General features: G+C 41.1%; 1 protein-coding gene across 5 annotated transcripts in view; it reads right to left on the bottom strand.

Annotated features, from left to right (window-relative positions):
• Nucleotides 1-15,545, bottom strand: part of BAIAP2 (BAR/IMD domain containing adaptor protein 2) — a 366,531-nt gene that overhangs the window by 259,376 nt on the left and 91,610 nt on the right. For all 5 annotated transcript variants that reach the window (XM_085617413.1, XM_085617410.1, XM_085617414.1 and 2 more), the window contains one exon: nt 7,447-7,533. In XM_085617413.1, the coding sequence (XP_085473539.1) occupies nt 7,447-7,533 (87 nt within the window). The remainder of the gene's footprint in view (nt 1-7,446; nt 7,534-15,545) is intronic.

Consider the following 15,545-nt stretch of genomic DNA (forward strand, 5'->3'; position numbering starts at 1 on the left):
AGCAGTGGAAAGGATAATTGCTACCTTCTCAGTTCAGCAGTGTCAGAAGCAAGCCTATATAATGCCGCATGTGGCGCTTCGAGGTTCCCATAAAGTCTTCTCACAGCAGGTCTCCTAAGACAGCAGGTTTGCATCCATTAGTCCAAGTGCAGCAGCATGGCCTTTTCATAAATGCCCGAGAACGCCGGAAAATGTATAACTTAACAGGGGGCCTAAACTCGATCATCCCACCTGCAAATTTTTAACTGAGGTTACAGTGAGCCCATTTTTTATACACAAATGTACATAAGCGCAGAGCAATCTGGAGCAGAAAATTATTATGACATGCAAGTGAAGACCCCAGTCAGTTTACCAAACACACAATTTGGAAGGACAGACTGCGAAATCCTGCCATAAAAGATAGCAAGCATAGGAGAGAGAGAGAATGAGACGTTGCAGTGTACTGCAATACCCCATACTCATTAGTCAAACGCTGAAAATGTCAGGGACAGTTACAGCTTAATCATTTATGAACAATCAGATCTTCAGACCATTAAGCCGGCTACGCTCACAATAGCTGTGTTCATTAGTCTGAAGACTAGTCACTTACAATAGTCTTAGCTAGACTTCAGAAGTAAGATACGGTATAGCAATCTAGCAGGCAGATTTTTCCCTGTGCTACTAGGAGGAAACAGTAGAGAATATGGCAATTGGAAGGACAAGGTTTGAATCTTTCTTAAAGATATTTTAGAGCGTGGCAGACATGCAGAAACTCCATATCCATTTTAAGGAGACATGATGTGCATCTACTTTTAATACTCCGATCGGTCGAAAAACTTTAATTATCTTCCCCGCTGCTCTCCTAGACAGATGTAGTTTGAATTACTAAAGGGGGAGAGGGGCGTGCAAGGCCACTAAGGGAAGCATGTGTTACTTTTGCTTGTCAAGAGTAATTAGTACAAAGGAAGGGAGAGACGGGGGTGGGAGACGGGGTGGGGGGTGAACAGGAAAAAAAGAATCGTGATAAGTTTTCAAGTGATCATGTAGCTGGTTTTACAAAATTCCTTAAGTTTATTTAAGTTATAGCACGGTAAATAAGTCTGTGCAAAAAAAGTTGAAAGAAGACACTGCACTATTCGACTCCACGTTATAATATGACCCACAATGACAATCTAATAAGCGGATAAATTACACACCACCACAAAAACGGTCAAGTTTAGCTGACAAGACAACAAAATCCATGCAGAGTCACTTACTGCACAACCAGGGCACTTGCACAAATTACAAAGGGTATCTCTCGTAATTCCACGCAATCAGTTATCTTTACAGACTTCAGGAACAAGGTATTCTCATGTCCCAAACTCATCCATCCAAAAGGTTCTGTACAAAAGTTACCGGATTTAGATCAGAAACTGTGAAGACAAGGCTTTTCGAACACACCCATGCTTACCTCACCAATCTTACATAATTCTTTCATACCTTGTATAAACCAAGGAACAGAAGCACACTATATTACGTCAATACTTTAATCACATACAAATAAACTCACCAAAAAGTCAAACCTACATTTGAACACTAATAAACCTGTAACCAGTAAATGTTGATTAACAGAAAGCCCCAAGATAAACCTTCTAAAATATTGAAACCGCTATAGTGATAAGAATAAAGTTGCTCAATACTCTCTTGTTCGAGAAATAACTTCTGAAATATTTACACAACATTCATGTTAGGTTAATATGTATATAAGTACACAAATGTAAAGCTCATTACTATATTGACACGAGATTAAAATTTACACAGAATAAAATGACTTGCCTTTTTTCAAAATAATAAAATTAACGAAGATTTATAAATGGTACCTCAATCTCGATATCCATAAAGGAATCTCAGCACCAAGTTTGGCATTAACGTTAGAAGTAATTCTCAACCCATTACATCAGTGCAAGTGCCTCTGTCCACTGCTAGTGTGCAGTCAATTTTCTAGCAGATGCTTCTGGCAGCAAGGTCTCTCTCCATTCATGTCTCATGATGATGGGATACACAACTTTTGTTTCCTGTGATGATCCAGATCCTAATACTGCCTCTGCACTCTAGCACAGCTCCTACTGCGTATCCGCCGCTGCTTCTTGCCAAAGCCTTTGTCTGATCAAAGAATGAAATCAAACAGCCCTGATTGAACAGTACGCATACTGGTAGTTTCCTGCTTCCTTGGCACTTCAACTGACTTAACCTTCTAGTGCAAGGGTCATTGGCTCTAGCCGGCAACACTCCTACACCAATCACACAAGGAATAGCAGCAATACCATTTTCTGCCAGCACTTCCATTGGGAGGCTCTAGCTCTTGATGTCGGGGTCCGCTACTCATCAGTAGGAAACACAAATGTGCATGGAGTCGTCACAAATTGTACCTTAAAAGAGTAACAACATTTATCACATCAGAGCTCATGACAAATAATGCATGAATTACCTTAGTCTTAACACCACCAGCTAAGTAAGCCACTAACTCCCACACGCCTTCCTCTACCTAATTATTTACATTCTAGCGAGAACAGCCCTCATTTGATTTTCCTGACAACTTTTACTTCCCAGACTTACTTTAAACATGTTGCAGCAATTGTGCATCCTCTAAGTGTATACTGAAAAGTTATTTCTTGGTTTAAAGTGAATGTAAGACTCTATTAGCAGCTGTTCCAAATAGCCATTGTTCAATTGGAAAAATAAAATCACACTTTCTGTAAAAACAATAATGGATGGTTTGCTATTTGGTGGGAAATTCTACCACACGTTTATGATGGACGAAAAGTGTATAAGTAGGTGACCTGTTTTACGCCAATGGAGCAGTTGGCTTTTATGTTTGCAGCACGGGTGTTTGTCATGTGAAAAGATCAGTATTCCATCTACTGTCACTCTCCGTGTGAACTCAGACACTGAAGGTTCAGAACGAGAACTCTGCCAACACAAAGAAAAAAAAGCTACTGAACGCTGAAAATCCAATTAAGAGGATTTCTTAAGCTCTACGGACTCACTATTACCATTCCAATCAGAGGCCGACAAGCTGCCAGGGGCGGCTGCTGGAAAGAGTGCACTGCGGTCAGACTCCGCTCTAAGAACAGGAACTGGAGCCTGGCAGCCCAGGGTATTAACAAAAGGAGCTTTTACACTCTATTAGGAGTGGTGCGCTTTTAGTTAATTTTACAGGATCAGGGTTCCTGTAGATTTCGCTCCCCAAGTCACCACTTTGACTGTGATCATCACAAGACATTGGCTAGCCATGTGAGAACGGGAATACTATTGCTGGGAATAAAAAAAAACTTTTTGAAACTATCTCCTCTTCAGCAACATGGGTTAGCAACGTACCGGAAAATAAAACTTAACAAATCACTAAAGCCTGATATGGAACATTCATAGAACACAACCCATGCACTATTTTCTACTATATAGCTTTCTTAAAGTCGGAAAGAATTTACACTGAAATGAATATGCTACCAATGCTTTAAAATATACTTAGAAAGGGACCTTGGCCATGAGGTGAGAGTAGTATTTCTCTCTCATCTGATGCTACGGGCTGTTGTATTATTCCAAATCCAGAGGAGTGATTGCATTATAGCACTCGAAATCGCCACACATTAAATGTTCTCTTCATTACCGTCGATCGCATACAGAGAGCAGTATTTTTTTTTCACTGCAGCAGTGTTTTTTTAAAAAAATGTTATGTTTAAGACTCAAAACGCAAGTCCGACCAATTGGCTTTGCCATCACTTTTTTTTTTTTTTTTTTTAAGTAGCATTTTTTTTATTCCATTACATTGCGCAACCAATATTTTGCCATGTGGATTTTTTTTTGGAGGGGGGGGCGGGGGGGGGGGGGTGTCACACAGCCTAGTTTCAAACACGGCCCATGTTGTGGTCATCAAATCGCTCAGAAGTGTAACTTGTAATAGACATTTTAATATTCATGCATATTGACTGCCCGTTGTGACACAGACAGTGGGCCTGAAACCACTTTCAAGATGCAGAATGCGAAGCAGTAATCACAGAACTCATGATCTGTGTGGCAGGCACGGCGTAGTGTAGCACCACGATTAGCTGTGATCAATAGTCTGATTGAACCCAGTTATCAGTCTCTAGTGAACTATTCTACATGCTCTAAAAATGTAACTACTCATACAGAGATTGTGCTACTGAATCAAACTTCAAATAGAGTATACCACGCAGGGCAGAAGAACACGGCCCACTGTTAAGCATCCTCATTCCTTCAAGGACATTTGCCCTCCTGTCTCGTACAGAAACTTTGTAAAAACTTGCTGACCTCCATAAATGTTCTCCTGAAGCCAAAGAATTAGTGAGACTAAAATGTAGCAGTGGAAGTCTGAACAATGCTTTTTGTGTTGCTCTGGCCTTTCACTCTCTATTAGTGCGATGAGCATAATATGTCACACAGATCTAACAGACAATCACAGAGTCATATGCTGCTACATCAATGTTTAAGTTAAGAGGCTCTCGACTATCAAGAAATACTGGAATACGTAGTCCAAGGCCCAATTACAACATGTCAGGAAATTGACAAGTAAGTAAACATCTACGCAATAACCTTATTTTAACCCACAGCACACCCACTGTTCTGTGCATATGACCCATATAAAGTTACCCGTGTTAACTTCAGTATCTATCCCATTTCAAGGAATGGTATCAACAAATCTGCAAGTGCTTGTAGAGCTGCACTGCATCTCAGAGACCACCACACTATGTCAGTGTAAAGGGAACTTTACAACGAAAACGCATGATACAAAGTTCAGATAGTGCTATAACACATTTGTTGTTCTGGCGTTAACTGGAGCAGAGATGGACTTGTAAAGGCTTAGGAAAACAGAACAATAAATAGCACAAACACTGTGCAACAACCCTAGTTAAAGGAGGGGCAGGAGCTGCAACTTGAACCATAGGTAAAATGAAAATCAACAAACGTTGTCAAACATCCCATTTTACAACCACTCAGAATTATCAGCAATACACCCCAGATTTGAGGCCAGTCAAACAGAATGGGTCAGACTATAAACATTTGATTCACAGAAACCAAGTGTCTGCTGGTTTATCAGAGGCACGAGCAAGACTGGGACTTCTTCAGAGGCCCTAAAGGCAAAGTTGTGACCGACTCTTCCACAGTCATCTAGGACTTGCAGAGGCATGACCAGTAAATAAACCTCTCGAGTTCCCAGTGGGCCTCAGAACAGCAGCACCTGACCAGGAAAGCCTGCAGGCAGTAATCGCCATTTATTTTTAATGTATACAAATCTCATCACCTAACTCTTCAGTAATAAGCCTAGGAAAAGCCACGCTTGTTGCTCGAAGGCTACCCTGAGGGCAGCCTGGTGCATGTACTAGCAAACCATCAGGCAAACTCTCCAAAAGGGAGTTCTTAGAAGAGATTATTAATAGAAAGGAAATTAGGTCTCGGAGGAGAGTTAGGGCAATGATGCAGAGGTTTATCTTGCTGTGCTGTGGAGAGAATTCCTCCAGAGATTTAAAAGCCATAAATAATAAATCATGAAATCTGCCACAGAGTCTCCCTGGGGGCAGGGACGCATAAGATACTGGACAAATGCGGCTGTGCAACAAACACAAATAAACACTCAACTATTGGCAAAAGAAACTACATTCTAATAAGCGAGAAGCTGGGGTCACGGATATTAACTTGTACAGCGTGCTCTGCCCGGGAGATCAGGTTACTCAAAAGCGTTAATCAGCAAGAACCACAGGAACCGCCACCTCACCACAAGAGGCCAAGCAAATATGTCAAGCCTCCCGCCTGCAAGTCAAACAGCACTAAACATACAAACATGACTCAAAGAAACCCTGCAAATTATTAGGTTGATAAACTGTCCAGTCAGTCAATGGACCTGCTGAACATGGCCGTACAGCATTTACATGGTCACACCTAGAACGGCCATCTTCTGAAAAGTGCTCGGCCAGCTATTTAATGGTAGCTTCGTTCCAAGCACGCTTTGCTGCTCCCTGATAGAACAGCAGCCGAATAGAAAAGCACCTATTTAGTTCAAGAACAAAAAGTGTTCTCACGGACATGACCGGAAGAGCAGTCTTAAAAGCAGATGGAAAAGCTGCAATTATACTAAAAGTGAGGTCAGAAAAAACCGTGGACGTAGTCATGCGTAGCTCGCCTGGAATGGAGCTGGTCTAAATGGGCACACTGGGCAGTGGCTTCAAAAGACACCATGGTAAGAGTGAAAACAAACCCGGTCATAACCGGTATGGGTGGCAAGAGCACGCTCCAGTCTCTAAAAATAGGGCAACGTGTTACCGATGTAACCCATACATAAAAAAACAGAACCTCGTACTCTCCTCGCCAGTGCCCCTTCTCAGGGTTATCAGTGTGGTCGCCTTCAAAGAAACAGCTCTGATTAACTTGGAGGCGTTTATAAGTATTCTTTTTATTTTTAGGGGGGGGGGGGGGGGAATCCATAGATTTTATGTACTTGTGCAATATACACGTGTATATATATATATATATATATATATATATATATATATATATATATATATATATATATACATACACACACATACATACATACACACACACATATACATACACACACTTGCTAAAATGCTTCATAACTTCTGTTTTTTTTTTCTCAGTGCGTGGAAGAAAACTACAAGAATTTCGCTGCTAGGACATGGTGTGGTTCTCAAATTAGTAGAGCCGGTGGCTCCTGACACAAGGATGGGTACTGTTTGAGTGTATGTCATCATGGCAATCATTGGGGACATGCAGCTATGTGACTAGATATGCAACTATAATTGCAGTTAGTATGACGACATGGGCAAGGTTGCAAGAGAAAAATCCTGGGCAAAGGTATATGAGAAACTTAAAACCTAGTGTTAAGTCTTTAGAAAGGATTCAGGTCGCCAAGCTATTCATATGAGACACTTCTCAAGAGGGTCAGTTTATAGGTCAGGGAGTCACTAGATCCAAGGACTTATGGCTAAGCACATGTAGTGCATACCAAGTGTGTTCAGTGTTTCCCAACAGTTTCTTTTCAAATTGTACTCTGTTTAGTTCACTTACAAAATCAAGTCACATACAGGGCATATTGGTGGAGTGTACAAATACCAGCAAAAAAAATTAAAAAGTTGGTTGTGAGTCCCTTTAATGAGACAACTGTGAACATACCCAATTTCTGAGCAAGAAGGAATAGGCACAAATCAAGCATAACATTGCAAAACAGATTTCATCCAAGTAAAGAACTGTAAATTAAACTGAAACTTAAAAGAATTTTTCATTCTAAATTTTGTTAATTGGTCAGTACCAGTTTTAATCAAAATGTCAGGAACTGGTGGGATCCATGTTGTTTATTTAACCTTAAATTTAAGGGGGAAGGTGAACTGATGTCACAACGTGCTTTAAATGCTTGCCTGGCTCAGTCTAAATCATTCAGCGGCCTCAACTTACCAAGTTCTTTAGAGCCTTGGCTTTCACTGGCCAATTCTCCCATTTTAACCAGAGCATCAAAGTAGCCTTTTGCTGCAAACGTTACACCTAAAAAGAAAATACAAAATAAAAATTGCACAGTTTCTTACAATGATCAAAAAAGGAAAAGCATAGAAATATGGGACTAGGTTTTTCATCTTTAGCATACTGCTAGCTGCAAAGTGAAAGAGACAACTTGTATCAAGGATCTAATTTTTTGTCACATCAGGATGCACACAATAAAATAATTTGCTATAGTTCAATACACGGAACACCCGCTTCCCGTTTTGTCCATTCCACAAGACATTTCACCAATTTGTAGGTTGTTTGGATGGTGGATTTTCATAGCTTTTCTAACTTTTAAGACCTGTATTGATTCACTTTACCACATTTTCGCTCTATGGAAAGAACATGGATGAAAAGACCACAGTACCAATTGGGGAAAATAATAATAAAGGTCGCATTGTCACGGAGAACCTGACTCCGGTCAAAATAAAATTGGCTTGCTCTGCTGTAGCAAATGTTTCTCCAACATTAGTATTTCCTACATATTTGGCTAAATAATTAATTTGCATCATCTTCAGATACTGGAACAGCTAATTAACTGAATCTCTATGTAGTCTCTCCAAGTAATCCAAATCCAGTCGTCCAACTGCCCTTCATGACAGCCTCTATAAAACTCTGCTCATACCGTACATTTAATTTCAGAAGTTAAATAGCCAAGGTGGAAAGCTTGGGAAGATGAGGGAAATTGATAGGAAGAGGGTTTCTATGCTGAACTATGGAACCAAAAAATGCCAAAGAAGTAATGGGTACAGGTTAGCAACTTCTCCAGCATTTTGGCTTCCAGTTTACCCACATATTTGGTTGACAGGTGTACCAAGCATTGAAAGCCTACATGCAGGTTATCGAGAGAGCCCTTTATGAAGGAGCGGAGAAATGGCCAACCTAATTCACTGGCCCGTTTATAGAAAGGGGGAATCAATCGGTCTGTGGTGTCATCACAAATTTCTGGCATCGAAGTATGTCACAACTGAGATGCTGTCACAGTGTCTTCATTTACAATGTGAGATCAGTTATACAAAAGTTAATAGTTTACATGAAGTTATTCAAGATACAAGCCAGTGTTTTTTTTTTAAACTTTAGTAACAGACAGAGCAACAACTAATGTTCCATCAACATAACACAGGAGGACAGGAGGAATTCTGATAGCTGGTTATGGAGGCAAGAGATGGAGAACCACCGGGTGGAAGATTTACAGAGAAAGTAAAGCATTACTATATAAATCATGAACAACTTTGAAAACCTCCAACTGATCCAAAGAGTGAGCCACCCGTATAAAATGTTTTAAAAAATTAAAAAATGAAAGTATGACTCGCTCTTCTGGTAGTAGTTAAAAGTAATTTTTTAAGGAGTTTCATATGAATTCTATACAAGCTCAACAGGTAACAGAATCCACTAGGAATTTTTATATAGCGAGACATTTTTCACGACGGGAAATATGTGTTTAAGACATATAAAAAAGGATTTCATAAAGGGAACAAACTAGGAGCTAAGAAAAGTCAATTTTACATACAAATTTATAGCTGAAAGATAACCATTAATGAATCAAAACAGGCTGCCGCCCCTGCATGAATAATCAGATATAGAGGAGTGTGGCCACAAGAGAATACACGGATTGAATAACACCGTTAATACATAAAATTGCAAATTTAAACATTTCTATACACGTCTGACAGCAGTGAAAATGTCCAAATGAACTGATTTTTAGGAGTCACGCTGCAAAGGTCAGAATGGTGGATTAAAATTGTGCACTGTTATGTCGTTAAGAAATAAGAGCTTGTTAAGTAGCTGGACAGAAAGTTCTTTAAAAGTTAGCTGCTCAAGGTGCCACGTGTCCAACACAAACATTTGCCACCAGTATTAGCTGGGTGGGAATTCTGAATCCCTCACGGAGTGGACTGGAGAAAATGTTATGCAAGGGATCATTTTTGCAACAACAAAAAAAATTGCCACCAATGGGCTTCTGCGCTTGAGTCCACATTCGAAGCGATGTGCTGCAAATCTGTGTTTTCCGATGCCTTTGAGTGGGAAAATGTATAATCTACAACATTCAGAGTCCAAAGAATAACTTCAGGATTTTATTGTTTGATATCCATAGTCATTTCTCCCCTTTTCCTGAAATCCTCTGCATAAAGTTTCTGTGTCAGCTTTGGAAAGTTATACAATTGATGTCTGTGGTAAATGCGTCAAATTTGTTTTCCTTTCATTAGTCAGGAACCTGCAACCATACACCAGTGGATGTGTTGCTATCCAGTCCCACCCCCACCCCATCAGTCACCTGGTGTCCACTTTGATGTCCTTACATTAAAAATGTTTAGAGAGGACCAGGATGGGATCTTTTCAGATGTTGTGGTTTCATGAGATACTAAAATGGTAAAATCTTCAAGACAGACCACTGTTGGCCTGAAGATGGGACAACAGGCATGTGTTTAACTTCCATTTCATCCTCCCCCCCCCCAACCGCAGATGAAGAAGCTATTGAAAATTAAGTCTGAACGCAATCACATTCCCAGTTGTGTTGAGAAAGCCCTTGACCAAAACTACCCAAAGGTCAGTGTAAGTTGCTAACCTTTAGTGAGAAGTTAAAGGCCAAAAGAGAACTAAGAAATTCTGTTTTTCCTAATGAGACTGTTACCCTTGATCACTGAATAAGATAGCTACTTTCACATAGTAATTATCCTCAAGTATGGAGAGGCTGACATCATTAAATTATGAATTCTCCCCAAAGCATTCATGAATACATCCCTTAATAAGTAAATCGGGGGGAGGGAGGGTAACCTATGGAGCTCCTTCAAAGCAGTTCTGAACCTTAAGGAAGGAGTATTAGATTGATGAATAACATCTTTGGTGAACTGTATTAATAGAAAAAAAGGCTTAGCTGTATGACCTAGAGTATTTATTTGCATGAAGATATATTTTTAGAATAGACGGAAATCCTAAAGACTGAGTTTTTGTGAATAACTTGGGGGGTGACTCCACTAGCATGCTTTGGGCTGAATATTTCTGTTAAGTTGCAATTGTGGAGTGAAGTTAGTAAACAATACTGAAAGTCTGATCTAGCACGCAAGGAATGTCTTCTATCCATAGTTTAATTTTAGTAACATTTTCTATTTCTCAAAAAAGTGGGCATTTAGCCACACTGCTGTAGCGTCTATATTATAACTTGCATCAAAAAGTGAGTCCCTCAACCCAACAAGTTGGAACAAAAACTGAAGCTTTTGACCAAGCAAATTTGAGAACGATGATCCAGGAGTAACTCTCCCGAAGCGAGATTCTTGTATGGCTATGGAAACGGGATAGGTAGGTTATAAATCAAGTTAGTTTCTTTTTTATTAGAATATTTGCTTCTGTTATTGCCCCCAAAAAAGGATAGTGGATTCAATCTTGCGCCAACCCTTATCCCATAGATTACAGCTAACATTCCTACTGCAGATGTTGCCCAGGTACGAAGCCCACAGCACATACCTTGATGATGCTCAAGCCTACTTTGTGTCCATCTAACATTTACTGCTCTCATGAAAGACTACTGATGCTAGGCTAGTTTATTGAAAAGGGACAATTCAGTCTAAAGGTTGGTGCGCTTTAATGAGTGAAAAACTAAAATCAAAAAACAAATATTTCTCAGTAGAATTTAAGTCAAGTGGAAGTATATACAGATAGGTCAGCAGAACAAGCATTTCATAGGCAGACCAGAGAAAGCTGCAGTGCTCTGCAGGAGGCAGTTTGTAGGAATAGGAGAGTTAATAGGGCGGTTTTCCTGGAATACTATCACAAAGCCAGCCAACAATAATGGCTTCTTGACACAAAACCTTTCAATGGAACATCCCACAGCTAACTCATGAGGGAACAGGTTCTCCCTCCACATACAAAACAAACAAGTAATCAGGCGGCAACTGTAGCCTTAGGTATGGAACGGATGCAGACATCCTGGGTATTAAAGAACTTCAAAACAATGTGCAGGATATGCTGCAGATGTTAAAAAAAGGAACATTGCACAACCCAGGAGTGTTTCACTCTTGAAGATTTAGATTTTTAGCTCTGTTTTAGACTAAACTAGAGGACTAGTCTGGATTTGCCTGAAAAATGCTCCGGAGTATTTTTCACCATCAGGTGGAGGTGAACACAGTTTTCCCCCTATACACTGCGGTCCATTTAGCTAATATAGTGGAACAAAAATCTAGCACTCTTTCCCTTCCTTGAAAAAGGAACTGACCAAAGCAGCCACAAGGCCACTACCGATTCTCGAACTGAAATACGGATTTCTCTTAACCTCATTTGCAGAACTCATACCACTGCATGTAATGTGAGTGTCACTGAAAGAACGTGTGGCGTGTTTGAAACGGTCATACAGAAAGTTTGGCATAGCTAGCAGAGTGGGAAAGAATCTCCTTTAAGAGCCAAACAGGATTCGCAAAAAAGTTCAAATATTTCTCCTATGCCAGGATCCCAACTCTACTTCGGTACCTTCCTGGATGTACTGTTATGGAGACATATGGTTCCACCCTGGTGCTCTAATCCTCAGTTCACACCGTGGCAGAACAGAGGAGGTTGGCATAACTAGCAGAAATGCAAATCCACACTAATTTAGAACTTCATTAAACGTAAAAGAATAGTCCTAAGCTAGGGAAGAATATGCAGGCAGAGTATCCACCCCAAAAAATGAATACCAATGATAATTAGCTTATTCCTCTGATGAATGCTTCTACCTGCAGAACATCATTTCATGCATCAATATTAAGAGATACTCGCAAATGTTGGTCTCAGGATAGAACTCAATCAAAAACCTTGACGTTCGGGCCCGATAAGGCATTCATAACTCAAAGGAGAGGTTGGAGAAAATAATGCGTAGAAAAGAACTGAACTGAATCCCACATAACCGTTCAATGTAAATCTCATCTAAGAACACTGCCGGATAGTGCCCAGGGAATAGCTTTACCACAGCAAAGCGGTCACGACATCTGCAACACTGAATACAGTTATACTCTTATTAATAGATGCAGCTGGACAACGGCCCTTTCCTGAGCTGCTCAGCACTCTTTTGGAACAGCATATCTAAAGAGAATTGACCAGCCAAGATATTACTAAAATGAACATGAAACTTAAATCAGGAAATAAGCAGGGGGTGAGCTCCCCTTTTTATTTGGCAGGATATATAAAAAACAAAACAGTACGGAAAGAAAGGACAGACATCTAATAGCACCTAGATGTCAGACAGAATGAGATAAGAGGCAGACACACCTAACAAACCTGTAACAGATCGAATCCACCACTGGTGCCATGACCTATGCATTACCGTCAGTAAGTGTCGTCTTCTGAAAAAGCAGAAGCACATAAACTAGTGACGGCCTTCCACAGGAAAGAAAGAGCTTGAAGACACTTCGAAACCCCTTCACAAGTAAGGGATTGTACGCTGTGAAAATGTAAGTTCCAAATCAATGAACTTTACACCACAATTTTCATCCAGCAGTCTAGTACCGAAGAACAAAATGTACATTCAGTAGAACAACATATACAAATCGCAGACCACAGGTCTAAGAACCTGTGCCAGGAATCGCATGAGCCTAAGAAGAGGCCAATCCACCTTACTAACTTTCTCAGAGCACCGGTCTGTCTGCCTGACAATATGTTATGACCTGCGGATGGACATACAGATGATGTTGTTAAACATACAATCTCTATACAAGGCCCTTGCACCTGCATAGCAGTGTCAGGGTAAATAAATATTCTTCCCATCAAGCAAATACGCTCCCATGAGATTGCAATAAAAAGGCCTGGCAGGGAAGAGGAAGAAGAAAACTATTGCTTTTGGTCTCAGTACCCATCAAAGGCATTAGGCTACTCCTCCCCAACTCTTTCTCTGTAGGCACAATAAAGCACACACTGCTCTCAAAGAGGCCAGGAAGGGAGATGTCGCCTTTAAAGGATTAGTTTATAAAAGCATTTAAATTGCGATTTCTGTCAATGCTAGTCTTGACCTCTGCAACTGGCAAATGTAATTGAAAGACCTCAATCCCCTTCCATAGCACTGCCTTAAAAGAAGGGACGAGCTCAGAGACAGCCAACGGTCAAACGGGGACAACCCATGGAGGATCTGTATCAGAATCGGAGCATTCCACCTCTCCAAAACTGCTCTGCCCTTAGACAACTCCAAAAGCGGAACCAGAACCAATGCCGTGCACACCACCGTTATCTGAGACAATACTGAAACAATTGTTGAGACATTCAGCAATAAGTGGGGTGACTTCAGGAGCATCAACAGGGGTTGACTGGAACCAAGTTGTCCTGCAGGTGACTTGCGGCTCAAAAACACACTGAAAGAAAAGTCTGAGAGAAAGCGAAACGTTAAGCAGGGTTAGCAGGAGAGGAAAAGCCGGAGTAGATTCGGCAGCACCAGACACCGATATGGAACAGAGCGTGGAATAGAGCTCATGTCCTGCAGATGAATCCTAAGAGGATATCTAATTTAGAGTTGGGTAATGGCCCAAGACATGTCCTGAGATCAGAAGTGACACAGAGGAAGAGTCCTCAGTTTGATCAGTCTCAAAGTTGGTGTTGAAAACTTACTCAAAAACAAGGCTATCCCTCTCTATCTGTTCCAAGAACAGGAGCTGAAAAGGTGACAATACATTGCTCGTCATGGCCTCTAGACATAAAAGAAGTTCCCTCCTGGTGCTCGATACCCATTGAATACATGAACCACAACCGTAAACAGACGTCAAGGCAGGTAGAAGATCCATACTTCAAGAGCAGCAAAGGCATTGCGAAAATGATTTCGGATGCTGACAGAGGCAGCATTTATGAGAACCTGACCTTTTTTATGATAGGCATTTGCCCCAAGGGCACCACAATGTAATATATGAAAATGAGTGCCATATGCAGCTCAGTGATGTCAAATATAGGGAGACACCATTGCTGAGCAGAAGCTCAGACGCAACATATTAGCACAGGAGAGCTATTTCAACTTTTCTGGATTCAGTCTTGTGCCTGAACCAGATTAATCAGGCACAGAATCTGCAGGAAGAAGTAGCCACCAGAACAAGCATTTGCAATGCAATAGGTCTCGCTTTTGAGAGAGTTTAAGCTATTAGCATTATAAATGACAATGCCTTTTATTTATGTTTTAAAAACCAAAACATAAAAGGCAGTCATTTACAATGCCAATAGCTCAAAGTTGCGTAAATGCGAGACCTATTGCATTGCAAATGCTTGTTGTAGATGTAGCGCCCACATTTGGCCCATGAGGTCTCGAGTGGTTCCAGGGTTCTTCCCCCAGACGTAGGGTGTTTAGGCTTGCACACTGCCATCAGAAGTAGCAGTGTTCTTATGTGCTTGAGTATTAAATGATTTAAAAATGAACAAAAATAAACGAAGGAGTCCGTGAACTTCATGATGTCTTCCCCGATAGGGAAGTGGCACTCCTTTCCTATTTCTTCTTACACCCTAGTAAGTCTTTCTGAAATCCACTCTGCGCCATGTTTATCCCAGGCAGTGTGCCAAAGGGATTTCGAACAGTGAAAAAACGCATGGAAAGCGGTGTATGTCGTACTTATGCGACGTAGCATATCAAATCGAAACTTGAACAAGAGTCATAAACAGATACTGCTGATGCAGGGTGTTGGGCCTGTGAGAGCGCTCTCTGGGTGGAGCGCCTTTACTCACCCACCTCCAGCATCTTGCAAACCTGTGGGGCATTTTTCTTTTTTTGTCCAACGTTCAAGACTACGAGGGAGTGCACTGGCTGCCGGGAACAGGTTTGGCTCTGCTCGCGGTGACGCTTTGCGCTGCTAAACACCTTGCAAACCAGGGGAGAGAAAAAAGCACAGCGGCTCTTGAAAAACTGGTCATGTCAGGGCCGCATTCCTGGCTGGTGACGAAGGCAAGGCTTGCAGAGAGCCATATATAAGAGGCGACCAAGCGTCAGGGTTTAAAGAGAGAAACTCCAGCAGCCTGGCACCACTGGTGGTAAGTGAGGGCACCCCCAACTCCGGGGGGAGGCAGGCGGATGGGGCAAAGTTGCA

The sequence above is a fragment of the Triturus cristatus genome, chromosome 7 (assembly GCF_964204655.1).
Source record: "Triturus cristatus chromosome 7, aTriCri1.1, whole genome shotgun sequence".
Classification (NCBI taxonomy): Eukaryota; Metazoa; Chordata; class Amphibia; order Caudata; family Salamandridae; genus Triturus; species Triturus cristatus.